The 27409-nt window shown below is 63.9% G+C and overlaps 2 protein-coding genes across 2 annotated transcripts; both read right to left on the bottom strand.

Annotated features, from left to right (window-relative positions):
- Positions 1–410: 410 nt before the first annotated feature.
- Positions 411–1019, bottom strand: Ins (insulin). Its single transcript, XM_070009732.1, has 2 exons — positions 833–1019; positions 411–537 (listed from the first exon to the last, which is right to left on the bottom strand). Exons 1-2 carry the CDS (start codon positions 1017–1019, stop codon positions 416–418), a joined length of 309 nt encoding a protein of 102 aa, XP_069865833.1. The 3' UTR covers positions 411–415.
- Positions 1020–5989: 4970 nt separating this feature from the next.
- Th (tyrosine hydroxylase) lies at positions 5990–14504 on the bottom strand. The gene is made up of 13 exons (XM_070009688.1): positions 14396–14504; positions 12557–12781; positions 11524–11698; positions 11232–11320; positions 11013–11080; positions 10625–10675; positions 10225–10370; positions 9965–10100; positions 9781–9850; positions 9343–9399; positions 9098–9193; positions 8402–8535; positions 5990–6362 (listed from the first exon to the last, which is right to left on the bottom strand). Exons 1-13 carry the CDS (start codon positions 14483–14485, stop codon positions 6203–6205), a joined length of 1497 nt encoding a protein of 498 aa, XP_069865789.1. The 5' UTR covers positions 14486–14504; the 3' UTR covers positions 5990–6202.
- Between the last annotated feature and the right edge of the window lie 12905 nt (positions 14505–27409).

Below are 27409 nucleotides of genomic sequence, written 5' to 3'. Positions count from 1 at the left end.
TGTCCCCCACAATGGGGCCTGCCGGCCATCCTGCCCCCCCCCAGGAGCTGGACAGCGTCCCAGAGTGTCTGACCCGGCGCTGTGCCCTCTGCCCCTCTCCCATGGGACCTGACCCCATCTTCATCTCTCCCGTGGGATCTGCCCAGCCTAACTTCTGGGAAGCACTGGCCGTGGGTTGCTGGAGGGCCCTGGTCCCTTGGAGACAAGGGAGCTTGAGGGCCGAGGACAGTGGACAGTGGAGCTGGGGCCTGGCGCTCCCCTGCACACACCCCCCAGGCCCACGGAGTGCGTCCAGGAGGCTAGCGGGTACACGGGGAGGGGTCTCGGCCAGGGCCCCCCGCCCCAGCCCTGACGTCCCACACACAGACAGGACTCGGGGGCTGGTGGAAGGTTTATTGGCGGTGGGGACGGGCGTCTAGTTGCAGTAGTTCTCCAGCTGGTACAGGGAGCAGATGCTGGTGCAGCACTGGTCCACAATGCCGCGCTTCTGCGGGGGCAGGTCCAGCGCCAGGCCCCCCCCCAGCTCCAGCTGCCCCACTGCCCGGGGTGGCAGAGGCCGGCGGAGGGAGAGAGACACAGGAGAGCCCAGTCAGCGCCCCCGCCAGACCCACGCGCCCCACGCAGGGGCCGGCCCCCACGCACCACCCCGGGGCTGCCACGCCGGCCTTGTCCTCGGGACAGCGCCCTGTGAGATCGCAGATGCCACCGGGGGCGGGAGGCCAGGGGCAGCACCCACACCCTCCCCCAGCCCCGTGTCCTTGGGAGCCAGTGTGCGGGCAGGTGACCGGGAACCCCCCCCCCAGGTCCCCAGCTCACCCGACAGCAGGCTTACCCTGTGTGTCCTCCGCATCCCGGCGGGACTTGGGGGTGTAGAAGAAGCCGCGCTCACCGCACACCAGGTAGAGCGCCTCCACAAGGTGAGAGCCGCACAGGTGCTGGTTGACGAAGGCCTGGGCGGGGCAGGCCCCCCACAGGGCCAGCAGGGCCAGCAGGGGCAGCAGGCGAGTCCACAGGGCCATGGCGGAAGGACGGTGACCTGGGGGGTGCAGAGGGTGAGGCTGGGTGCTAAAGGAAGCCCCCGTTCCTCCCCGAGCGAGCGGGCAGGCGATGGCACACGCACCGGCTGGCGGCTGGCGGCTGGCGGCTGGCGGCTGGCGGCCGGGTTCGGGCTGGAGGCTGCGGGGCTCCAGCAGGTTTTATAGCCCAGGGTCCCCGTCATCCGGCCCCGGCTGCCCTCACGGCCTGGCCCATCAGGGTCTGCAAAGGGGGTGCGGCAGATGGTCCCAGGGCTGAAGCTGCACTTTCCGGACCATTTCCCTGGGGCCAGGGCTCCACAGGAAGATCTCCGTGCTCAGCACTCTGTGCGGGGCCCTGGGGGTCATTAGCGTCTTAATGAGGGGCTGATGGCACCCCCGCCCAGCCAGCCAGAGCATTTTCCACATTAGCCCCAGAAGTGAGGCTGCGGGGGGCCTGGGTGCCCTGCCCGGCCCGTCCAGCAGCCCCCATCCACCTCGCAGAAGCGAGGCCCCAGCACCACGTGGAGGGGCCGGGGTGCAGAGCCCATCTGCCTGGCCTGTGGTACCTGCTGCCTGCCAAGGCCTCGTGGGGAGGCGCCGGGGCCGCGGGACCCCGTGGGCAGCAGCCTGGCCTCATCCTGGCACCAGGGATGCAGCGTTCATGAACACGGAGCCCATGGGCCCCTCCCCGCCCTACAGCAGGACGGAGGCCAGAGCAGAGGCTCAGATGGAAGACACCTGCTAGGGGCCACAGGGGACAGGAAGGAAGTCTGGGGGAGAGGGCTCACCCCCCCCTCAGTCTCAGTGGGGCTCACAGCCCCCCCCTTCCCGGGGCTCAGCTTACCCAGGGTTGAGTAAGACCAGCATTCTTCTCCAGTGTCCCAGTGGGCTGATCTGTCTCGTGGCCTTTATGGGGTCTCACTGAGAGTTAAGGCGGGTCTCCTGGAGTCGCCCCAGCTTTAACACGGACCCATGGCCTCACTCAGTCTCGGTGGTGCTCAGAGGCCCCTCTATGCAGTCCACAGTGCTCGGGGGGCTGCCCCCCCCCTGCAGCCCCAGCTCAGCAGGGATCACAGCCTGGCTGAGGGTTTGAACTTGAACTGGGTGCGGACGTCAGGTTCACAAAGGCCTGTTTCCCCAGATCTTACACAGAACCTCCCACCTGCCCCAGACAGGAGTTCAATACCGGTCTCAGCCACAGGGACTCTGTGCGCTTTAACGGGGTGCACAGTATTCTTGGGGGACTGTGGGAGGCCAGGGTCTTTCCTGGGGTCTCAGGATCGCAGCACTGCTCTGCATCTCAGTCATCTCCCGGTCCACCCCAGGACCTCGAGGGACTGGGCATCTTAAAATGTCAGTGTGGCTCGGGGCCTTCTTCCAGCCGTCTGCTAACAGCTGTTTCCTGAGTGTCCGTGAACGTGTCACCATGGCCCGACTGCTGCCCCACGGGCTCCGCTCTGTCTTCATGGTGTCAGCGTGGCTTGGGGCCTTCCTCAGAATCTCCACAGGGCTCAATGATCTCCAGGTCTCCCGTGGTCTCAGCGTGACTCCAGGCCTCCCTCGGGACTCAGCATGACTCCATGTCTCCTGCGGGTACCATGTTGCTAGAGGTCTTCTCCAGTGTCGCTGTGACTCCGGGCCTCCACTGGGGCCTCGGTTGGTTCACACCTTTCTCCTAGTTCCTGTGGTCCTTGGGATCTCCGTGTGACTGCGAGGAGGGGAGGCTCAGTGTGGCTCAGTGTGCCTCAATGTCTCCGGGTGCCATAGGACCTTCTGTCCCCATGATCCTCCTCCTCCTCCCTGTCCCTCATGATCCTCCTCCTCCTCCCTGTCCCCTGTGATCCTCCTCCTCCCTGTCCCCTGTGATCCTCCTCCTCCCTGTCCCCTGTGATCCTCCTCCTCCCTGTCCCCTGTGATCCTCCTCCTCCCTGTCCCCTGTGATCTTCCTCCTCCTCCCTGTCCCCTGTGATCCTCCTCTTCCTCCCTGTCCCCTGTGGTCCTCCTCCTCCTCCCTGTCCCCTGTGATCCTCCTCCTCCTCCCTGTCCCCTGTGATCTTCCTCCTCCTCCCTGTCCCCTGTGATCCTCCTCCTCACTGTCCCCTGTGATCCTCCTCCTCCTCCCTGTCCCCTGTGATCCTCCTCCTCCCTGTCCCCTGTGATCCTCCTCTTCCTCCCTGTCCCCTGTGGTCCTCCTCCTCCTCCCTGTCCCCTGTGGTCCTCCTCCTCTTCCCTGTCCCCTGTGGTCCTCCTCCTCCTCCCTGTCCCCTGTGGTCCTCCTCCTCCTCACTGTCCCCTGTGATCCTCCTCCTCCCTGTCCCCTGTGATCCTCCTCCTCCTCCCTGTCCCCTGTGATCCTCCTCCTCCTCCCTGTCCCCTGTGATCCTCCTCCTCCCTGTCCCCTGTGATCCTCCTCCTCACTGTCCCCTGTGGTCCTCCTCCTCCTCACTGTCCCCTGTGGTCCTCCTCCTCCTCACTGTCCCCTGTGATCCTCCTCCTCCTCCCTGTCCCCTGTGATCTTCCTCCTCCTCCCTGTCCCCTGTGATCCTCCTCCTCCCTGTCCCCTGTGATCCTCCTCCTCACTGTCCCCTGTGATCCTCCTCCTCCCTGTCCCCTGTGGTCCTCCTCCTCCTCCCTGTCCCCTGTGATCCTCCTCCTCCTCCCTGTCCCCTGTGATCCTCCTCCTCCTCCCTGTCCCCTGTGATCTTCCTCCTCCTCACTGTCCCCTGTGATCTTCCTCCTCCTCCCTGTCCCCTGTGATCCTCCTCCTCCTCCCTGTCCCCTGTGGTCCTCCTCCTCACTGTCCCCTGTGATCCTCCTCCTCCTCCCTGTCCCCTGTGATCCTCCTCCTCCCTGTCCCCTGTGATCCTCCTCCTCCCTGTCCCCTGTGATCCCCCCTCCTCCTCCCTGTCCCCTGTGATCCTCCTCCTCCTCCCTGTCCCCTGTGATCCTCCTCCTCCCTGTCCCCTGTGATCCCCCCTCCTCCTCCCTGTCCCCTGTGATCCTCCTCCTCCCTGTCCCCTGTGATCCTCCTCCTCCTCACTGTCCCCTGTGATCCTCCTCCTCCCTGTCCCCTGTGATCCCCCCTCCTCCTCCCTGTCCCCTGTGATCCTCCTCCTCCTCACTGTCCCCTGTGATCCTCCTCCTCCCTGTCCCCTGTGATCCTCCTCCTCACTGTCCCCTGTGATCCCCCCTCCTCCTCACTATCCCTTGAGGTTTCCCCAGGGAGTCAACGTGACTTAGGCCCTAGGTCACAATCAGCCTCTGCCCTGGGAAATGATAAGTTACAGGGACTCTAGGCCTGGCTCTTGGTGAGGCGGAAGGACACTGTCAGGAGAGGATCACCAAGGCGCTGAGCCTCTGAGCCTCAGATCCTCAGATCCTCTGATCCTCAGATCCTCTGATCCTCTGATCCTCAGATCCTCTCCTCCTGCACAACCAGGTTCATCACAATGGCAGCCAGGAAGCAGACGCAAGGTCTGTTCTCTGCTACTGGCTGTTTTCTTCTTGTTTTGTTTGTTCATTCATTTGTCTTTGGGAGGGGAAGCTGGCCCAGAAATGGAGGGACAAAGGGGGAGCCCGTGCCGCGGCGGTCCCGGGGTGGGAGGGAAGACCGGAGGGAGTGGAGGCGGGGATGACACTGAACACAGAGCAATGGTCTCTTCAGCTGACTTGTGCAACTGTAACCCCACAATCGAAAATCTCACATACACACACCCTCCACAGAAGAATCTGCCCCTGCCCAGAGCCTTCCCGGGTGTGTAAGTGTGCCCGCAGCCCTGTTCAGCATTCTGGCTCCTGACTCAGGGCCCAGCGTCCGGGGTCCCGCATGGCTGGCTTCTCTGCGGCCCGAGCTCTGTGCAAACCTCCTCCATGGGCCTGGGTGCCAGGGTCTGCACCCCAGGGCGCTCCACCCCATCCTCAGGCCCCGCTCCGCTCAGGGCCTTCCTCCCAGTGCCCGGCTGCTCGGGCTCTCGTGGACTCTGTCCGTGGACCGGGCGTCCTCGGCGTGACTCAGGGCCTGAGCGGGCTCCGACATCTCACCAAGGCCAAGGGTGGTTCACAGGGGCACTGTGTCCAGGCCTTCCACTGGATATGTGGCCCAGAAAATCTAGAACTTTCCACCAGATGGGGGTGCCTCAGAACATTGTGCTTCAGCCCCTGCTGCCTTAGTATGGCCCAGGCCTGCTCTGGCCTCAGTGTTGCCAGGGCCTTTGAATACCCCCAGATTCTTCCCAGGGCCTCTGTGTACCCCCAGATTCTTCCTAGGGCCTTTGAGTACCCCCAGATTCTTCCCAGGACTTCCATGTACCCCTGGGGTCTTCCCAGGGCCTCCCTGTACCCCCAGATTCTTCCCGGAGCCTCCCTGTACCCCAGGGGTCTTCCTGGGGCCTCCGTGTAGCTCCAGGCTCTTCCTCAGGGTCTATGGACTTCCCCTGGGATCTCACTTCTGCTCCTGACGCCTCCCCAGTGCCTCCATGTAGCTTGGGGCCTTCCCCGGGGCCCTGCCCTGGGTGTGGGGGGTCTAGAGGACCAGCATCTCCCTCCATCACACGGTCTACACCCAAGGGAGCCCATGCTGAGGGGCGGGCCTGCTGCTCCCCGTTAGTGAGCATCACCTGACCCCGGCCCCTCCTGGCTGAGGGCGCCCTCCTCTTGCCCACAGCCCCACTGAGGATTCTGGTGGGGGGGGGCAGGAAAGCAAGGCAAAGTGGGGTGGGGGTCCTGTCAGATCCGGGGTCCCCATGGAGGCCAGACTGAACCTCTAAGCAAGGCTACAACGGGGCATGGCCAGGCCCGTCTCTGGAAACAGAGGCCAGACAGCGCTGGGAGACTCTTTCCTTTACTAGACAACACACGGGGGTGTGGCGGAGGGTGCGGGCAGTGGGGGCAGCGCAGGCCCCGCAGCGCTGGGGTGCATGCAGAACAGACACACACAGCAGACACCAGACAGCGTGGTGAGGAGCGTGGGGAGGGGGCCGCGTGGGGGCTCGGGGAGGGGGGTGGGGAAGGGGGGCTCGGGGAGGGGGACTCAGGGAGGGGCGTGGGGAGGGAGGTGGAGACAGGGCGGGGCCAGGCGCCTCCTGGCAGGCACGCTCTGGGGCAGGACAGAGGCCCGGGGAGGTTGGAGAAGGGCCTGGGCACCCCAGGGCGGGGCCCTGGGCAGGGGAGGGGCCGTGCGCGCTCGCCTAGCCAAGGGCACTCAGCGCATGGGCCAGTATCTGTAGCTCGTCCTGGACGCCCTCCAGGGAGCTCTGGACGGCGCGGGGGCTGTCCAGCACGTCGACGGCCAGCGTGTAGGGGTCGAACTTCACCGAGAAGGGGCGCTGGATCCGTGAAGCATAGCTCCTGAGGAGGGGGCGCAGACCCTCAGTCCCCACCCTGCTCCCACAACAGCCCTTGGCTCCACCTGACCTGTGCCCCATCCATCCGGGTCCCCACTGCCCAGACGGCAGGAGCTCCAGAGCCCGGTGGACACGCCAGCTCTGCCAGCCCCAGGAGGATGGCCTCACAGCCTTGCCCCAGCCCGAGGCCTCCTCCCCCACACTCCAGGGGCCACACACTCCCTGGGATCCTCACACTCCCCAGGGGTCTTCACACTCCCTGGGGTCCTCACACTCCCTGGGATCCTCACACTCCCCAGGGGTCTTCACACACCCTGGGGTCCTCACACTCCCTGGGATCCTCACACTCCCCAGGGGTCTTCACACACCCTGGGGTCCTCACACTCCCCAGGGTCCTCACACTCCCCGGGGTCCTCACACTCCCCGGGGTCCTCACACTCCCCGGGGTCCTCACACCCCTGGGGTCCTCACACCCCTGGGGTCCCACACTCCCCAGGGTCCTCACATTCCCTGGGGTTCTCACACCCCCAGGATCCTCACACTCCCTGGGGATTTGCATACTCCCCAGGGTCCTCACACTCCCCAGGTCCTCACACTCTCCAGGTCCTCACACTCTCCAGGGTCCTCACACTCCCCAGGTCCTCACACTCTCCAGGGTCCTCACACTCCCTTGAGTCCTCACACTCCCTAGGTCCTCACACTCCCTTGAGTCCTCACACTCCCCAGGTCCTCACACTCCCCAGGGTCCTCACACTCCCTTGAGTCCTCACACTCCACAGGGTCCTCACACTCCCTTGAGTCCTCACACTCCCCAGGGTCCTCACACTCCCCAGGGTCCTCACACTCCCTTGAGTCCTCACACTCCCCAGGGTCTTCACACTCCCCAGGGTCCTCACACTCCCTTGAGTCCTCACACTCCCCAGGGTCCTCACACTCCCTGGGGATTTGCATACTCCCCAGGGTCCTCACACTCCCCAGGGTCCTCACACTCCCTGGGGTCCTCACACTCTCTGGGGTCCACACACTTCCTGGGGGTCCTCACACTCCCCAGGATCCTACACTCCCTGGGGGTCTGCACACTCCCTGGGGTCCTCACACTCCCTGGGGTCTTCACACTCCCTGGGGTCCTCACACTCCCCAGGGTCTTCACACTCCCTGGGGTCTTCATACTCCCTGGAGTCCTCACACTCCCTGGGGTCTTCACACTCCTTGGGGTCCTCACACTCCTTGGGGTCCACACACTCCTTGGGGTCTTCACACTCCCTGGGGTCCTCACACTCCCTGGGGTCCGCACACTCCCTGGGGGTTTGCATGCTTCCAGCATCTTCACACTCCCTGGGGGTTTGCATACTTGCTAGGGTCCTCATATTCCCTGGGGTCCTTACACTCTCTGAGATCCTTACACTCCCCAGAGTCCTCACACTCCCTGGAGTCCTCACACTCCCGGGGACCTGCAAACTCCCTGGAGGTTTGCATATTCCCCAGGGTCCTCACACCCTCTGGGGGTTTGCACACTCCCCAGGGTCCTCACATTCCCTGGGGGTTTGCATACTCCCCAGGGTCCTCACACTCCCTGGGGGTTTGCACACTCCCCAGGGTCCTCACACTCCCTGGGAATTTGCATACTCCCCAGGGTCCTCACACTCCCTGGGGATTTGCATACTCCCTAGGGTCCTCACACTCCCCAGAGTTCTCACACTCCCTGGGGGTTTGCATATTCCCCAGGGTCCTCACACTCTCCAGGGTTCTCACACTCCCTGGAGGTTTGCACACTCCCCAGGGTCCTCACACTCTCCAGAGTTCTCACACCCCCTGGGATCCTCACACTCCCCAGTATCCTCAGGGTCCTCACACTCCCAGGGGTCATCACACTTCCTGGGGTCCTCACACTTCCCAGAGCCCTTCTTGGGGGACCACTGCAGCAAGCAGATGCTGTGGCTGAGGGTTGGCGCACTCCCGTGTGAGCCGGCCCTGCTCCCAGGAGGCAGTGCGGGCCTGGCTGGTGCAGGCTGGTGGTGTGAGGGGCTCCACAGTCCTGCCCACCTGAGCTTGTCCTTGGCATCGCTGAAGCTCTCCGACACGAAGTAGACCGGCTGATAGGTCTGGTCTTGGTACGGCTGCACGGCAGCCGTGTCGGGATCGAAGGCCCGGATCTCGGGCTCCTCTGACAAAGAGTGCTGAGGAGACCACAGGGTCACGATCCTACCACGCCCAGGGAGACCACAGGGTCCCGGAGCCCACCACGCCCAGGGCCTGAGGGAATGGGGTGCTCTGAGGGTAGCCTGGAGGACCCTGGGACAGGGCTGGGTCGGCACTGGGGACAGGGCTGAGGATAGCACTGGGGTCAGGACTCGGGACAGGGCTGGGTCGGCACTGGGGACAGGGCTGGGGATAGCACTGGGGTCAGGACTCAGGACAGGGCTGGGTCGGCACTGGGGACAGGGCTGGGGATAGCACTGGGGTCAGGATTGGGGACAGGGCTGGGTCGGCACTGGGGACAGGGCTGGGGATAGCACTGGGGTCAGGATTGGGGACAGGGCTGGGTCGGCACTGGGGACAGGCCTGGGGATAGCACTGGGGTCAGGACTCGGGACAGGGCTGGGTCGGCACTGGGGACAGGGCTGGGGACGACACTGAATGGGAACCAGTAGAGACAGCTTTCCCCCAACGGGCCGGAATCCAGGAGCCCAGGAGAGGGCCCCCACTCCTAGCCATGGGGGCTGGGGATGAGGGGCTCACCAGGAGCTCCCCGTAGGAGGACAGCAGCCCCGCACCATAGGCCTTCAGCTCTCCATTCTGCTTGCACAGCCCGAACTCCACAGTGAACCAGTACACCTGCCAGACAGCAGGCGGGTCAGCGGGGCCTCCCTCCCTGCGGCCCCCACCGTGGCCCTCGCCGTGGCCTTCATGCATCCATGGGACAGCTGTGGCCAGGGCACCATTCTTACAGGTGGGCAGGATGGGACGGGGCTGCAGCCACTCACTGTGGACAGTTTCTCAATGTCCTCATCCGAGACCCCCAGGGATGCGAGGCCAATGTCCTGCGGGTGGAGGAGGAAAAGGAAGGCTGACGGTGCTTCAGGTCAGGGTGCGGGTGTGCACACCCACCGCACTGGCGGGGAGGACACAGCGATCTGGCTCAGACCCGCTGACCCCATGGGGGCCAGCAGGAGGCAGCCCGGGCCCTGAGGTCTCCCCTCCCTGCCCCCTGCCAGGACCTGCTCTCGGGGAGCACACTTGGCCTCCTGGATTTTTGGGGTGGTCTGCACACTGCACGGCAGCCTCTGCCCCCTGCTCCTGAGCTCCTCTGTCCCTGTGAGAGCACTGTCCATCACAGGGTGGTAGGTGGAGAGCCCCTCAGAGGGTAGCCCCAAGTGTCTGCTCCCCGGCCCCCGCCCCCCAGCCGGAGGCCTCATATGCACCTGGGAAAACTGGGCAAAGGTCCGGTCGGCCAGCATGGGTACATGCCCGAGCAGCTCATGACAGCAGTCCCTGAGGGAGGCCGAGAGAGGAGGAAGGCAAGCTGAGGCCAGGCAGCAGGACTGGACCCACCTTCCCTACGTCTGACCTCCTCCGCCCCTAGGCCTACACAGGGGTGTCACTCACGGCTCAGGCGAGTGCATGGGAGAGGAGGCGTGGCGGATGTACTGCGTGCACTGGAACACGCGGAAGGCCAGGCTGGCCAGGAAGTCCCGGGCAGACAGCAGGCCGGCCACAGGCCGCAGCTGGAAACCCGTCCGCTCTGCAAGGGCGTGCGTGTGTCAGGGCCGTGCGTGTGTCAGGGCCGGGAGGGGGAGGGATGGGGTTGGGGAGGGGGAGGGGTGGGGGATGGGGTGGGGTGGGGGGGGTCCCCCTCCCGCCCGCACCCTTCAGGAAGCGGGAGACGTCCTCCAGCTGCGGGATGCTGTCCTCGCGGTAGCCGCAGAAGCGCTCCAGCAGCTGGAAGGCCTCCAGGTGCTCCCGGCAGGCGTGGGTGGCGTAGAGCCCCCTCAGCGTGGTGTAGACCTCCTTCCTGCGGACCAAGGGGCCTGGGGTACTGCCGGGCCCCAGGGGCCCCCGCGGACTCCCCCGGCCAGCGCCCCCCCCCGGTCGTGTTGGCTTAGGGGCTATTTCTGAAGCAGACGCCAGCCAAAGGGGATACCCCAGGATACCCCATAGTTGGAGCTTCAGGAAGTCCTGCCCCCCGCCCCCCCCCCCCGCCTCAGGCTCTCCAGAGGCAGCTCCCCAACACCCCGGCCGGCCCCGGCCAGCAGTCCCGGGTCTCACCAGGTGGCGATCTCTTCTGCAGTGTATTTCACGTGGGGAATGGGCTGGCCCCTGTGGGGGGTCCGCAGTCAGCGGGGACCTCACCCCGGGGGCCGGAAAGGGCCGAGGCCCATGTGACTCCCATGCGTCCAGGCATGGGCTGTTCTCAGCGGTGACAGCCCCATGCGGCCCCTCGTGACTCAGTTTCCCCAGCGGGGTGCCAGTGCCCACCCGGAGCATTTTAGGGAAGCCCTGACGCTGAGCAGCCTCAGAGCCCCAAGTGGGTGGCGCAGCCCCTGTGTGACAGAGGGCCACAAAGGCCCTGTCCTCCTCCCTGCCAGGGGCTAACCCAGCCCCCCACCCTGACCCCTCCTGCCAGGACCTAGCCCGCCCCAGCGCCACCCCTTACTGCTTATACTGGAACGCTATCTCTGCTATCAGCTTCCTGCGCTGGCGGTACACTTGGTCCGAGAAACCCTGGTGGCGGAGGGACACACACTGGTCAGGAGCAGGACCTGCCCTCCCTGCCCCGTGGCCAGGCAGGGCCCAGGGCCAGCCCCGGCCACGCCCACCCCTGGCCTTGGGCACACGACAGTCCGGACAGGAAGCTCTGGGGTCCCAGGCTCACCGGATGATCCAAGTCCAGGTCAGGGTCAAACTTGGTGACCAGATGGTGACACTTGTCCAGCTCGGAGACTTTCCTTGGGAACCAGGGGACTGCACAGGAGCAAAAAGTCAGGAGTAAGTGTCATTCCCATGTTCCTGGGCAAGCGCCCTGGGGCCTCTGGGGAGTGCAGAGGCTGCTGCGATGGACCATGCGGGGATCCTCAGGCTCGGAGGTGGACACTGCAGGTGACCCCCCCCCCCCCGCCCATGGCAGCCCACACCTCGGGGTCATTCAAGGACAAAACCAGCCTCACTCTTGTCTTCCTTCACGCTGTGCAGGTCCTCCGCCACGCGGCGCAGGGAGCTGAGCAGGGCGGCCAGGTCCCCGCTGGGCACCTCCAGGCGCACCAAGTACTCCAGGTGGGGGCCACCCTCCCGGGGTCTTGGGGCCGGCCTCGTTTCCAGGTGGTGAATTTTGGCTTCAAATGTCTTTGGAAGCAAAGTAGGGAGAGAGAGTAGACCAAGGAAAAAGAGATGCAAAGAAAGATCTAGAGAAAGAGGTGGAGAGGCCTAGCCAGGTTGTGTGTGTGTGTGTGTGTGTGTGTGTGTGTGTGTGTGTGTGTGCAGGTCTAGGGGCTTGAACTCAGGGCCTGGGCACTGTCCCTAAGTGTCCTACCAGTTGAGCCACGGCTCCACTTCTGGCTTTTTGGAGGTTATTTAGAGATAAGGTCTCATGAACCTTCCCGCCCGCGCTGACTTCAAACTTGGATTCGGGTCCCGGCCTCCTGAGTAGCCGGGATGACCGGTGTGAGCGCCGGTGCTGGCTGAGTCAGAGGCTCGCAGCTGCAGGGCACAGGCTGGCCTCTGGCACAGCTGCTTTGTCTCCTACATGCAGCCAGGAGCTGCCCCGGCCGTGCCTGAGATCTCTATTCTGGACACCCTGTCTGTGTCAGCCATGCTCAGGCTCTGCCTGTTGGAGCTCAGGTCCGGGCGCAGTGACAAGGGTGTCCAGGGACATGAAGGTCCACTTCCAGCTCCTGTTGCCTGGCAACCAGACCCTTGGGCCGCATGGCCCATCTGGGAGCTGCCCCAGAGTCTGGTTCTAATGTCATTTGGAAATGTCTCCCCGGAGCCAGGTCACAGGCCACAGCCAGAGTGCAGTCGGCTGCCACCTTAGCCATGGGCAGCCTCCAGCCCAGGCACGGAGCGGGAGGAGGTCAGGGTGGAAGATGACACAGGACACTGCAGGACACAGACCCGCCCTCCAGGGCCCTGTCCATGTGTGTAGCGTGTCCCCTGCCACCCCCGCCCCACCCCCCGAGTTTGGAGCCAGCCCGCAGGCCTCACCTCCAACACCTTCACAGCCCGAGACAGTGAAGAAGGCTTGGCGGCCCGCAGGGAGAAGAGCAGGGTGAGGGTGGCCATCCCTTCCTTCTCCTCAAACACCACAGCCTCCAGCGGGTCCCCGGGCTCCGAGGAGGAGGAGGAGGCCGCCGCAGCCGCCGCAGCCGCCTCCCGCTCCTTGCGGGCATCCTCGATGAGACTCTGCCGCCGCCCAACGAACCTCGGGGACTGCGGGGGACAGGGACAGGTGTACCTGCCACTCCACTCCAGCCCCACAGAGGTCCCAAGGTCCAGGCTACTCAATGGCCCGTGGGAAGTGGGCACGGATGACGTGAGGGGGCTACGGGGCACCTTTTCCGTATGCCGTGGGGCCGGGAGCAGGCTCAGGCTCAGGCTGGATGGGAAGAGGCCAGAAGCCGTGGCATTGTGGGGGAGGGGCGCCCGGGCGCCTGCTCCCAAGGCAGAGATGCTGTGTCCCCCGTCCCCAGACCGGGCCCTAAGCAGATTAGGGATGGGGGCAGGTTGGCTCTCAGGAGATGCCTGAGGACAGAGATGGCAGATGCCCCCCCTCCTGGACAGAGTGGCAGTGCTCCTGGGGGCTGCCGGAGGGAGGGGGAGGTTGCCAGGGCTCAGGCAGGAGGCACCCTGCCTTCACTTGCCTGGCCCTGCCCGGTGAGATGGGGTCAGCACACTTCACCACAGGTGACCCAGCCTGTGCCCCCATGCTGTCTCTTTCCCGTGGAATCCCTCACAAAACCCCACCTCCTGCCACCCGCTACCATCTCTGCAGGGCCTCCTGCCCCCTTCCTCCTCCTGTCTGCCTCCTCATCCTTGGCTATCATCAGAGCCCTGGACACAGGTCACCCCTGTACAGCCACTACTGACCATCTGTGTCCCTACACCCCCTGGGGCAGATCCAACCCCTCCCCCACCCCCCAGAGCTGCCCAGGGCAGACGAGCCTGTCTGCCTCATCTCTTGGGACTGAACTAACCAGAAGGTTCTGGGTACTCTGGTAAGAGAACACAGTGCTCTCCCCGCGCCCCTCAGGCCTGGGCAGTGCAGGGGCTGCAGGAGCCCCTCCAGGCCTCGGAGTGGGGGCTGTGGACCCATCCAGGGCTGTGTTGAGAACCACGAAGTGGCGGGGGGGGGGGGCACTTGATCAGTCATGGAGACTCCTCCTGCTGGAAGCCTGCAGGGGGCGCCCTTGAGCCCACATCACCCGCTGAGCAGGGCTTGCAAGCGGGATTTCTGCAGGTGTCACCTCACGCTATCCATGTGCGGCTAGCAGCAGGTGACCAGAGACCCCCCGCTGATTGTCCAGCCCTGCAGAGGGTGACCTGGCACGCCCCCCCCACATCCTCCTCCTCTGGGCTCCAGCCTTGAGAGCCCGAAGGTCTGGACGAGGACAGACAGGTGGAAAGAGGGGCAGAGGTTGCCCAGAGCACGAACGCCTCTGGTGCACAAACCTGGGCACCTGTCCCACTGCAGGGACCCCATCATAAGCAAGGACGGGGGGAGAGGGGCATCGCTTGACAGCTGGGCAGAGAAGGCAGAGAAGGCAGGGGGGGCAAGGGGACGAGAGGAACAGGAGGGAAGAAGCCTCTGGAAGGCCACGGCCACAGTCTTGACCCTGGAGCTCCCTCAAGGGCCCACAGAGGACCCCCACCCCATGTATGGGCCAGGAGCCCAGAGGCTGGCGCGCTCAGCGCCCAGCTCCACGCAGCAGGGCACTCGCAGGGCAACGGCGATGTCCGTTAGGGTGGGACCCGCACCTCCCACCCGCCACCCTCGGGCCGGCGCTGGGCCGGGGGGCGGCCCCCGGGGCGCAGCGGCCCTCTCACCATGATGGCCTCCGCCTGCTTGGCGTCCAGCTCGGAGACGGCCCTCCGGAAGCCCTTGGGCTGGGGCGCGGCGGCACCAGGGGTGGGCATGGCGCGGCGGGGTGGTCCGGGCTCCATCGCACAGCCCTCGCCAGGCGGCCCGGCAGCCTCTTAAAGGCTGGGCTGACGTCAGAACCCCTCTGGGTCCCCCCACCTCCCACCTCCCGAGCCTCCTCTCCCCGCCTGCATCGCCTGAGGGCGGCGGGGGTGGGCGCAGCAAGCGGGCAGGGGGAGGGCTTGTCCCATTACGTCTAATTGCATCCACTGTGGCCGGCACCTGCTCTGAATCACAGCGGCCCCGCGGCTCACAGACCGGGGGCTGGCTTGCACTGCAGAGCAGGGGCCGGGTGCCCAGAGCCCCGCCAGTGCAGGGGGGTGCTGGGCTCCCCATGGGGCATGTCCCTGTGACCCTACACCTTCATGGCAGGCAGGCCCAGGAAGGCAGGTGGCAGGGTCTTTCTCCACCAGCTTTCCCCGGCCAGCCATCTTCACCAGACCCCCCACACCCTAAGTGCAGTCCAGTGTGCTGGACCACCTCCCCCCACCCCAGGCACCCACGTGGCCCACCCACCCTGAAGCCCGGCCACCAGCCTCCACTGCCCTGCCTCCCGGGCCACACCCTGTGGGGCCCCACCCACCTCCCTGGCTATGCCAGTAATCACAGCCCCTTCCCACACAGTCTGGATGGTGCTGGGCCTGGCCCCAGGTGGCTCCTGGACCCACAACTCCAGCCAGCTCCTCACACAGGTGCCCGGCTCCTGAAAGCCTGTGGACACCAAGCACCCCTTCCCCAGCCTGGGTGCCCCAGGGGGTGGCGGGGGCTGGCCTCAGTCCCAGCTCCCAGGCCTGCCGAAGCCCCTCCCGTGTGGGGTGCTGGGGACCCTCACAAGGCAAGTCCAGGCTGCCAGGGCTTCATGGGGGGGCTCCCGCAAACGCAGCCAAGCGCCCGCCGGCATCCCTGCCGGATGTGGGTTTAACCTTTCAGCAAATGTCTTCCACTGACACCAATATTGCTTTTTAATTCATTTTCCTGCCCGGGCTGGGTGTGCTTTCACAGAAGCACTGTGGGAAGTGTCGGGGGCTCTGCCCTCACCCCTTTCCTGAGCCCAGACCCCCCAATACCACACACTTAGGGTTGGAGTGCTGGACACCCTGGGGAGGGAAGCCCCCCCCAGCCCCTCACCCACCCAGGCACCTGTCCTTTCCTGGGACACAGTCCACACACACACACACACACACACACACACACACACACTCACACACACTCACTCAGGTCAGGCCTGAGGCCCCTGAGCACTGAAGAGCCCCACCCTGCACTGCTCTGCTGTGGACCCACAAAGGCTACCCTCACCTCCCCTCTACTCCTCTCCAAAGACGCCCCAAGAGGCCAGCAGGCCACCAGCGTGACCCTCCACTGCCGAGGGCCCCATGGAACCCTCCCAGGTTGTCAGGTGACCCATCCTGCGGGCGGAAGCCCCCTGGGCCACATGCGGCCTCTCTGCTCACACACCAGGCCCGGGCCCAGCTCCCCAGAGCACCAAAGGAGAGATCTAAGGCGGCTGGCACCTGGCCTTGAGGGAAACGCAGGCTGGGAGGCCCCAAGAGCGGCCTCGGGGAGGAAAGGGCTAGGGACCAGCCAGGCCGCACAGGGCAGGGGTCTGACAGGGCCTCTGAGGTCTGAATGCCCCTGCTGTCCCCTCACCTGCTCTGGGCTCAGATGTGGGACAGGGGACTCTGCCAACCCTGCTCCCCCCTTCCCTTTGTCCCCTCCTCCCCTCCCCGCTGCCCCTTCTAGTCATCCTGAGTAATTGCAGACTCCTGTCAGTCACCGTGGCAATTAGGGGCTGCAGCACTTTCTCTCTCTTCCACCTCTTTCAGCGTGAGACTTAATAGCCATAATGACAGTGTAGCCGCTCCCGGCTCTGCCTGCAGCTCCCACGCTAAGTCAGGGCCCCGGACTCGACCCTGGCTTTGTGGCTGCTCTGTCTACAGGCGGTGAGGAGTTTGCAAGCTGACCACACTCACACTCACACACTGACATACACTCACTCCCATTCGGTGCCTCCCAGGCCCAGGCTGATAAGGGGTCCAGGAAGGCCCTCACCCCACACCTCCTGCCAACCCCCACAGAGAGGAGACCTGTCTCCAGCCACACCCGGAGGGCAGAGGACAGTGGCTTCCTTCACTCGGCCCCGTCTACCTTGTGTCCTGCCTTAATTCCTGGATGCAGCAGGCTCTCTCACCATCAATGTGATGTTCTGTGGAAAGCACACATGTGCATGAAAACATGCTCAGACATGCACACATGTGCACACAAAACACACAGTCAGACACACGTGCACACTGCACACAAAACACTCAGACTGTGTGCTCACACGTGTGCACACATGTGTGTGAAGCACAGTCCAGACATGTGCACACACATGTATACATGTGCGCGCAAAACACACAGACATGCATTGCATGTATGTTGCAAAGCACACATTCAGACATGCACGTACACATGTACATCTGTGTGCAAAACATGTTCAGACATGCATGCACATATGTGCACGCAAAACACATGATCAGATTGTGTGCTCAAACATGGGCACATATGTGTGCTGCAAAGCACACATTTAGACATGTGTGTACACATGTGTTACATGTGCATGCGCAAAACACACGATCAGACTGCCCATGCACGTAGGTGTACATGCATGCAGAGAGGCACACACAGGCACACCTGCATAACCACACCCGCACACGGGCCTGTATTCACAAACACCTGTACACATGCAAACGAGTTCATACATGCAGATGCACAGACACACGTGTGTGTGCACAAAGGCGTATCTGCAGGCTTCCCGCTTCCACCACTCTATCCCAAAGCTCACAGTGTGACTCCCAAAGGCCCAGGGCCCAGGGTCTCAGCACAGCTGTTTGTGGGGTCACGGACCAACGCAGCCAAGCTCTGGGAGGCCCAAGGCCCCGGGCTGCGCTGGGCTATCCCAGGCATGGCTAGGGTGTGCGCCCACCCAGCAGGGGATAGTGGGCTGCCTTCCCCTCCCGCACAGCGCAGCGGCAGCCTTCCAGGTGGGAAACTGAGGCCAGCCCGAGCAGCCAGGCTGGAGCAGCCTGAGGCGGTGCTGTGACCCCCACGCTGGAAGGAACATCAAGGAAAATCAAGACACTGACGTGTGGCAAGATCCGGCCGTTCCTGTCCTCGTCAGACGAAATGCCAGAGCAATTAGCCCTAACGAGGGCTGGGCTGGAGCCGAGTCAGAGCCGCGAGCGAAGCGTCGCCTGGGTTGGACCGTGCGGTCGATCGGATGCACTTAGGGATAATTGGGTGTTTGGAAGTCAGACCTGAGGCCAGAGCCACCGGCGGCAGAGCGCCCGGCCTCGGCAGGCACCGCGTGCCTCACCTCTGTCTGGGTGCCCTGCAGCCTCAGTCCACCCCGTCTCCGAGAAACCCCCACTGCACCTGCAGCACAGTGCCCACTCACCTCCCCTCGCTCTTCCGACCAAAGCCCACCAGGCCTGCGGGCCAGGCCCCCTCCTCCAAACAGCACCCCTCCCTCCCTCCTCCTCTCTGAGCCTCCTCTGGCCAGCCCTTGACTAGCACTGGCCTCTGGGGCTTGTGGTAGGACCTGTCTCTGTTCTGAGACAGGAACAGGGCCCAGCTCAGCCTCAGTTTCCCTGTCCACACAGCAAGGCTCCTCAGGGCTGTGCCCGCTCCGCTCTGCCCCTTCCAAGCATCCAGAGTCTGCGGGGAGATGGATGACCTCCCCTGGGCCACTTCTCAGGGCAGCGACCTTGGACCCTGTGGCTGTGAAGGTCCCAGCGGTGATGACCCTGGGCCTGTGACCTTGGGTGGACCTCCTACGTGGGGGCAGGGCCCCAGAGACCACGGGGCCATGAGAGTGGAGAAGGCAGACGGAGCCCGCCACAGGGTCCTGTCCCGGCCAGTGACGGCTGGAAGCCCCCTGGGCCCCGGGCCTTCTCTGAGGAGGACGGCACCCATGGGCTAGACCCTCCCCGGGGACACCCACACCCCGGCCATGAGGAGAGGCTCACCGCGAAGGGGACCCCTGTGTGTGGGCAAGCCCGTGTGTGCGGCCCAGCCCGGCTGCCCGGCTCTGAGCTGGCTCTATTGGATCTGCACATGTGGACCCCGCATGGGTGCGCGTGCATGTGTGGGTATGCAACTGTGCACAGGTGCTACCAAGGCTCTTCTCTGCCCCTCTCTCGGCTCTGACTTTGCCCCCACCCACCCCTGCCTGTGACTCAGACCCCCCCCTTTCCCGCAGCGTCTCTGACAGCATCTGACAAATTCGCGGTGGAAAGCAACAAGAGGGACATTCAGTTCCCATTAGTCACCGATCGGGACCCAGCGGGGAGGCGAGAGAATCACATCTGATGGCAGCCCCTGCCCGCCGGGCCCCCGCGGTGCGGTGCCGAGGTCTCCGGCGGAGTCCGGCCGGGGCCTGGGCTTGGCCCCTCCCCCAGCACAGGGGGTGCGGTGCCCAGCTCTGTGCTGAGCTTCTTCCCCCTGCCATCTGTTCCTTCCCACCCTCGGGGGGAGGCAGGCCCCTCCCTCGGGGAGACCCTCCCACCTGCGGGCACCCGTCACCTCCTGGCTGCGTTAGCCGGGACACAGGCCGGGGCTCTGCTCTGTCATCACGACCACACCACACAGCGGTGGGGGCTCGGGGCGGGCGCTGTTCCCGGGGGAACAGCGGGCCTGTCCTGGGCCTCTGCTCCCCGCCCCGGCCCCTCTGCGTGCCTGGACACGCGGTGCCCCATCCCGCCCAGGATCCAGGCTTTCCTCCTGCCTGCCTGTCTGCTAGGGCTCAGCTTCTCCTCAGAGGGTTCATGCTCCACGGTGACCACGCCGTGGCCAGCTGACGCTGCGGGTACAGCCTCGCCCCTGGCAGGCCGGGTCCCTGCTGTACCAAGGTCACACTTTGGGGGCCTTGGGCCTGGAAGCAGCCTGGCCTGGAAACACCCTACATCCTCCATCTGTGCTCACAAGATGCCCAGAGCTAGAGGCCAAAACTGGAGCGGAACCTTTCAGTGGAGAAACTGAGGCCGACAGGAGGAGGTGGGAGGAGACCCAGACCAAGCCCTCCAGGGTCTCTGGTGCCCACCTCTCTGCAGAGGCTGCTACGTTCAAACTTAACAGCTCCACACTCCTGTGCAGAGTGGGGAAACTGAGGCTTGGGGGGGAAGTGGTCACAACCCGCCCCCACCTCCCCCCCAGTCGGGCCGGAGCCTGCATTAGGGCTGTTGCCCTGCACCCAACTTGTTCTATACCGTGCTGTCTGCTGGGCTGAGGGCCCTCCTGCCTGCCCCCCTCCCCAGCCATGCCCCCCCACCCCGTCCCCAGACACCGGCTCCCGGAGCTGACCAGGACAGGGGCCAGCCCCCCGCTGGCTCCATGCCAATGCTCCTGAGCAGCCTGTGCCCACCGCCCTGCCAGCCCGGGCACAGGGCGGGTGTGGGAGGGAGGCGCAGCCCCCCCCAGCCCCCGCCCCAGCGCTGACATTTCCAGGCTGCAGCCCCCCCCATGTCGACCGGCACCGTGATATTTAGACAGGGCCTTGTTTGCCCTGCGATTACACTGGAGCTGGCACTGTGATCCGAAGCTTGCTTTTCATAAACTCCTCCCGGGCTAAACCCGGGTCCAGCCAGCTGTGGTCCCAAACCCCACGCCCCCACCACCCCCGGTGAGCAAAACCTGCGTCCTCCACGACCCTCCCCCTTCCCTCCCTTCCCTCCTCCCTCTTCCTCTCCTCCCTTCCTGCCTCCTCCCTCCCTTCCTTTCTTCCTGTTTTGCTTTCTCCTTCTCTCCTGCAGCCCCCCCCCTGCCTCCACACCCCAACCTCAGGGAGGTTTGTGTTATTGGGGTTCATGATGTAAACTAGATGTCACACAAAATTCACTTCTCCATGGCTGGTGATATTAGCCCCCCCTCACCCCCCCCCCCGCAGCTTCCTCACACAACACTGCCCCAGGAAACATGCCGCGGGGCTGGGACCTCAGCTGGGCGGAATTCTGTGGTGTGAGTCCATCCTTGACTCATTGATTCCGCTCAGCTGGATGGCCCCCAGGTGCGGCCACCTGGTAGTACCGGTCATGATCTCCTTCCTCTTTCGGCCTGAATAATATTCCACACTTGGGGTAGAGAAGGCTGCGCGCACCCACAGGAATGAGGCAGTGGGGAGTGAGTTCCCACGTGGGAGCCCATTTTGACGCTGACCCAGTTTGGCTCAGTTTTCTAACCCTGTTTAGCGTATCCGTGGGGCGGCCGGCCCCGGGTGCCTGCTGCTGGGCTGGGGGGTGGGGGGGGCCTTCAGCCCTCACTCAGCACCATAGAGCAGGAGAGGAGGGCCAGAGGGGAGGCAGAGAGTCTGACCCGGAAGGGGAAGCTGGACAGGTACACCTAACCCTATCAGAAGGAGCAGCTAACCCGGGTGCCAGGCACCAGTGTCTCACGCCTGTAATCCTAGTTACTAGGAGGCTGAGACCTGAGGATCCAGGTTCAGAGACAGTCTGAGCAGGAAAACTCATGAGATGCTTATCTCCAATGAAATACCAAAAAAAAAAAAAAAATAGTAGTAGAGCTATGAACAAGCGGTAGAGCACCAGCCTCATGCAAAAAAAAAAAAAAAAAAAAAAAAAAAGTCAGGAACAGCGCCCAGGCCCCAAAATAAATAAAAATGAGAGTAAACAGCCAGGCACCGTGGCTCACACCTGTAATCCTAACTACTCAAGAGGTTGAGATCTGAGGATCACGGTCCAAAGCCAGCCCAGGCTGGAAAATCCATGAGACTCTTATCTCCAATGAACCAGAAGTGGCGCTGTGGCTCTAGTGGTAGAGCGCTTGCCTTGAGCTGAGGGACAGCGCCCAGGCCCAGAGTTCAAGCCCCATGACCGACCAAAAAATACTAAATAAATAAAAGTAGTTTCCATGGTAAATGTTACCATGGACTTGACCACACAGGCAGAAAATAAAATAAAATAGAAATAAGGAGAAAAGATTTTAAAAGAGGCCCCGGGGGACTCTGCCTGTGGGGAGGAAGGTGCCTTCCCCTCCTTGTCCTGAGTCTCCCCAGCCCAGAGCCAGCCTGGGGCGGGGGCGGGGCAGCTTCCCCCTGGGACACAGGCCCCGGGCAGGCAGCCCTCCAGTGGGGCAGGCCGCACGCGGGCCCCGGGACCCCTCCGCTCCCCCTCCGCTCCTGCAGGGAGGGTGGGCCGGCTGAGAGTCTCAGGCTCAGAACCCCAGGGCAGGAGGCTGACCCCACCCACCAGCGCTGGGCTCTTCCTGTGGGAGCAGATGCCCAGGCTCAGAGAGCCTTCTCCTGGGCTCAGCCATGGGCCTCACGTCCTCCAGAATACGACCCAGGCCAGCCTGGCGGCAGGGCCCCTCCTCCTCCCCCTGGGGACCCCATGCGACTCTAGAAGCAGAGGGGACCCCTCCCCCAGCGCCAGGACAGGCCCTGCCGGCTGCCCTGCTCAGGGACAGCAAGGACACGGGATCTGATTAGGGTGGGAAAAAGCTCTGGTGGCTCCCGCCGCTATTATTCTCCTCCATTAAAAGCCTTGGAACCATTTATTGATTTGTTTATTAAGACGTGTTATCTCCCGTTACACAGCAAACCGAGCACCGCTCCGGAGTGGGGGGTGGGCGGCCACTCGGTGCCCCGCGGTGTGCCCTCCTCCCTCCTCCCCACCACCCTGCACCCCTCCTCCCACCACCCCTCCCCTCCACCCTCTCCCCTCCACGCGTCCCTTCCCCCTCCTCCTCCTCTCAGCCCCCCCTCCCCCCCTCACACACAGAGGCTCTAAGTGGCTTCTTTTCTGGACATCCCTGGCTTAATTGTCACCGCAGAGGGAGGCTGTGGTCCTCCAGGGGGGGGAGGGCTGAGGCACTGAGGTGCCCGTTAGTCTAACTGCTATCTGGGACGCTGCCGCCCCTGTCCTTTATCTGTCTGCCATCCGCCCTCGTGCGCTGACTCCCTGCACGCACGCAGGGACTGATGTGGTCACACAGCGTCCCAAGCCCCGCACTCCCTCCCGGCACGGCACAGGAGGGCCCTGAGGCAGGATTCAGCAGAGACTGGGCTGGGCCTGAGCTGCAGGGCCGGCTCACCTCACCTCACCCCTGCTGGGTGGATGGCAGCCTTCAAAGCTCCTCCAGACCGAGAGCCCCACCTGTGTCCCTGTGCGGCGGGGATGCGGAGGCCTGGGCTCCTGGGCTCCTGGGCTCCTGGGCTCCGGCCAGAGCCTCTCCAGGCTGCGGTGTGCATTACTCGTCACCAGGCACAGAGTGAGTGACCTTTCAGAGTCAGTGTGTGGCCAAGTCTGGGCTTTCATTTTGGGATTAAAACAGCTTCCAAAAAGAAATGTCGCCAAGTGCCAGAGCCCACTCCTGTCATGCCAGCTACCAAGGGGGCTGAGAACTGAGGATCAAGGTTGGAAGCCAGCCCAGGCAGGAAAGTCCCAGAGACTCTGATCTCCAATAAAGTATTCCGGAAAAACAAAAAACAAAAAATGGAAGTGGCATTGTAGCCGGCGTGGTAGAGCACCAGCCTTGAGCAAAAGCAGCTCAGGGACAGCGCCCAGGCTCTGAGTTCAAGTCCAAGGAACAGTGTGCGTGCGCGCACACACACACAAAAATTACTCTTTTTTTTTTTATTCATTTTTGCCTGTCCCGCTGCCCGGAGCTTTTAATGTGGCTCAAGACCGGCATTCCACCACTGAAGCCACAGCTCCACCTCTCCACTTCTAGTTGTTTAGCAATTAATTAAAGATAGAGTCCCACAGACTTTCCTGCCCAGGGTGGTTTTGAACTGCAACTCTCAGATCTTAGTCTCCCAATTAGAGCCATGAGCAGTTGTGTCCTGCTAGAAACACAGATTTTTTTTTTTTTTTTTGCTTATGTGGTGCTGAGGAATCGAACCCAGGGCCTCAGGCATGCAAGGCAAGTGCTCTACCACTGAGCCACCTTCCCAGCCCGAAACACAGATTTTTAACTGAAAAATAAAACAAGCCGGTTGTGAAAGTGATCCTTACTTGTTAGACACAAAGCAGAAAATGACACCGTCCACCCCCACCCCCCACCCCACCCCAACTCCTGAATCCAGGTAGGTCGGGGTTCCCTGCCCAGGGAGACATGGAGGGCCGCTCCGCCCCACTGGCTCACAGGGCAGCCGGGGTTTGGGGTCCAGGCGTGATAGGTGTGGCTGCCTGGTGGAGGCCAGGTGTCACTGAACATCTGCTCTGCCCCTGGAGAAGCACCACAGAAAGGCCTATGTCCTGCGGTAAGACTTCTCAGGACAAAGCTGAGGTGCTCCTCCGGGGGGACCCCCAAAGGGTGGTGCCCCCATTTGCTGTGGTCTGAAAGGCAGGGGGCCCCAGGCCGCCCAGAGCCAGCCCTCAGGCTGAGCGCGGTCAGGCAGCGGCAGCGTGCATGGGGGCGGACACCTGCCCAGGGGTGCACACACCCCTCACCGGAAATGGTGCCTGTCCCCACAGGAGGGGGAGGGGGACCCAGGGAGAGCCAGCCACAGTCCAGGAGGCAGAGGCTAGAACCCCCCCCCCATCCCCAGCCAAGTCCCTGAGACAGCAGGGCAGCCAGGGGGACCCCAAAGGGCAGGGCAGGGAGGTGAGGAGGGGCTCACAGAGGTGCCACACCTGCCCCCACTTCCAAGAGGTGGCAGCCACAGCCTCTGTCCCTCAGTGTGGGAGGCCTGGAGGGGCTTGGGGTGCCAGTACAGGGTCCTACAGAAAGGCAGGAGAAGCCCGCACTGCCCCTGGGGCGGCGGGCAGCTCCGAGGCCGGCTGCTCCCCGGGGCCTCGGAGGCCGCTCCCTGGCCGGTGACAGGCGGGCGCGGGGCTGGGGGTGCCGGGCCCAGTCTGGGCGGTGGCTGCGGGCGGCAGCCGCCGTCTCCCCCCCTTGCCCGCAGCCCTGCCGAGCGGCTGCCCGCTCCTGAGGCGCCCTGGCCTGTGTCACTCTGACAGGCAGTGGCAGCTGCTCCGCGCGCCGGGGACGGGGCTCTGCTGGGCCGGGAGGCGGCTCACTCACAGCCGCGGGGCCCGGCTCAGAGGGGGCGGGTAGGAATGGAGGGTCGGAGTGGGGGTACCTCCGGTGGGGGTCAGGGGAGGACGGGACCCGTGTGGAGACAGGACTTGGCCTGTTGCCTTGGAGAGGCCCCTCAGACCACCCCAGCCTCCAGCTCACAATCCAGAGCCCCCAGCAGAAGCGGAAGGAGGGGTGCCGGCGACGGCCTCAAAGAAGGCGTCCTGGGCAAGGGGTGGGCACTGACCCACCCACGGTCCACAGGCCCCCGCCTGAGTCTGGTGAGCACACGCCATGGCGCTGCCTTCCAGCCTGCCTGGCATGGACATCCGCGGCCTCCCTGCCAGGCGCCCGGCACCGCTGTGCGTTCCTTGTGGTCTGGTGCCCCCGTGTGGGCCGCCGCTGTATAACCTCGCTCCCCATTAGTGGGTGCGGGCGGGAGGCTGGGCGGCCCACAGAGCCCTCTCCTGCCCCGGGAAGCATCCAGCTGGGCCAGGCCCACCCGAGGGGAGTCTGTTGGGGCCCTGAGGGGCCCTGTGGACACAGCTTCTCCACCTGAGGCTCCAGGAAGGCAGCATGGGACGTGGCTTGTCAAACACCCTCGTCCCAGCCATCCTGCTCTGTCCTGTGTCTGTCCCCCTTGAACTCTGTCCCTCTCAGCCTGTGTTTCTGCCTGTCTCTGTGTCTCTGTATCTGTCTCACGCTGAGTAGAAGCCAGGACCCAGAGCCTGCCCTGCAGGGTGGCAAGATGGCCACATGGGGGCAGCCTCCCCCCATGTGGAGAGCTAGGGCCAGCGAGGAGGGAGGAGGGGGGAAGGGGTGCCATGAGGCCCCGGCAGGGGCAAGAGTCCCCTCCCCCCTTCCCCCCCCCCCCCCGGCTTCCAGGGGGAGGTGGGCCGCTCTCAGGAAGTCCAGGTTGGGCGCTGCCTGTGTTCTGTCCCCAGGGATGTGGGACCATGGGGGAAGGGGCAGGAGGGAGGGCTGGGAGCTGAGGGCTGGGTAGGGGGCTGTGGTCCCTAGAGCTGCAGGCACAGCCAGGCTGGGCCAGGCAACTCAGCCTCGGCTGGGACGCCCAGAGGGCTGCAAGGCCAGAGTTCCTGTGCAGCCCTTCTCAGACCGGAGCTGGGGCGCAGTGGAGGCCTAAAGATGTGGGGCCCCGATACACCCCAACATGGCCCCCACACCGGCCCACTCACACTGACATACAGGTACTCACATACCAACACACACATATACACATATGCCAGTACACAGGCATCCACACCCCCAATGCATGCACAGCAGTGCATGCACACACATGCACATGTACACCAGCACGCTCACACCAACACACACGAACACACCCCTGAGGGCCACAGTGATGCCCTCCCAGAACTCCCACCCTTCCTCTGCCCAATGCAACTTTACACACTTCCCACCAAGCAAGCGTTTCCTCCTTTACCCCAGAGGGGTGGGGACTCAGGAACACCGGCTGAAACACCACAGCTGGGGCGTGGCCCGCACCTAGCCCCACCCCCAGCCACCTCCAGACACCCGTCCCTCCACATCTGGGGCGTGGTCCATATCTAGCCCCGCCCCTGCCCCCGCCCCAGCCCCGCCCCCAGCCACCCGTCCCTCCCAGCTCCTGCCCTCTCTTTCATCCTCCAGTCCTCACCCAGGCACAAGCAGTATCCACTAAGAGCAAATCACACGTGAGTGGCCGCAAGCTAGTTGTCTACGTAAGCAGACCAATGCTTCCAAAGCAACTGAACTCCTGGTGATGGAGAATACTTCTATGGGTGGAGCTGAGCTCCCAGGCGGCCTCTTACCGCAAAGCCCTCAAAAAAGCTGTCACTAGGGCTGGGAAGGTGGCTCAAATAGTAGAGCGCTAGCCTTGAGCTGAAGAGATCAGGGAGAGAACCCAGGCCCAGAGTTCAGGCCCCACGAACAAGGTGTGGATTAAATGGATGGGTGGGTGGATGGATGGGTAGGTAGGTGGATGGAGGATGGATGGATGGATGGATGGATGGATGGATGGATGGATGGAAGGGCAGTGCATGTTGTACTCTGCATCCCTTGAAGAGGAGTCTCAGGACCCCACACAAGTACTGCCAGGAGCTGCTTGTCTATCCCAGTTGTGTCCTTGGTTCAGCTGAAAATTCAACCTTTCTAGAACCTTCCCTAAGAGGGAGAGGCTCTCTCGTCCCCTCATCTCTGCCCCCTCAGGTTAGAAAACACCTCCCACTCATTCTGTGCCCCACTGCACCTCTAGCGGAAGTGAGTGCCAGGCCCTGCCCTGGGGCCCCAGAAGAGCGTGCCCGCCGGCCTAGGCTACGCCCAGCTCCTGGAGTAGCTCTGTGGACTCCACAGCCGTGGCTGCGGCACCTGCTCCACCCCGGCCAGCCGCCCAGAAACGCTCCTTCTGAGGGCCCAGCTCACACTCAGCCCATCGGGGGCGTGGGCACAAGGTCTGGGCGCAGCTTCGGAACCCAGGCCATCGGGTGGTGCTTGGGGGCCCCTCAAAGCCGTTGTGTGCCGGTTGCCTCTGTCCCCGTGGCCAGGAGGGGCTGGGCCTCTGCACAACCTGACAGCCCTGGTGGCCTAGGAGGCGCCCACAGCAGGTCACGCGGGGAATCAGGCATCGGCAGAGGTGCAGCGCGCGTGGGAAGCACGGAGGCTGTCACGTGCATCTGTGCCAGGGTCCCCTGGGTGTGGGGGGAGGGGCACTAGTGCATGTGTGTGTGCACTGGGGTGGGGGAGGGGCAGTGGTGCACATGTGTGTGTGCACAGGGGTGTGGGGAGGTGTGGGAGGGGCAGTGGCACACGTGTGTGTGCACAGGGGTGTGGGGAGGTCTGGAGGGGCACTGACACATGTGGCATGTGCACAGAGGCAGAGGGGCAGCCGGAGCTGCAGGTGCTGCTCAGGGCTG

The sequence above is a fragment of the Dipodomys merriami genome, unplaced genomic scaffold (genome assembly GCF_024711535.1).
Source record: "Dipodomys merriami isolate MVZ:Mamm:240054 unplaced genomic scaffold, mDipMer1.0.p SCAF_78, whole genome shotgun sequence".
NCBI lineage: Eukaryota > Metazoa > Chordata > Mammalia > Rodentia > Heteromyidae > Dipodomys > Dipodomys merriami.
The sequence above is the reverse complement of the archived record's forward strand: the minus strand, read 5'-3'. Positions and strand labels throughout refer to the sequence as shown.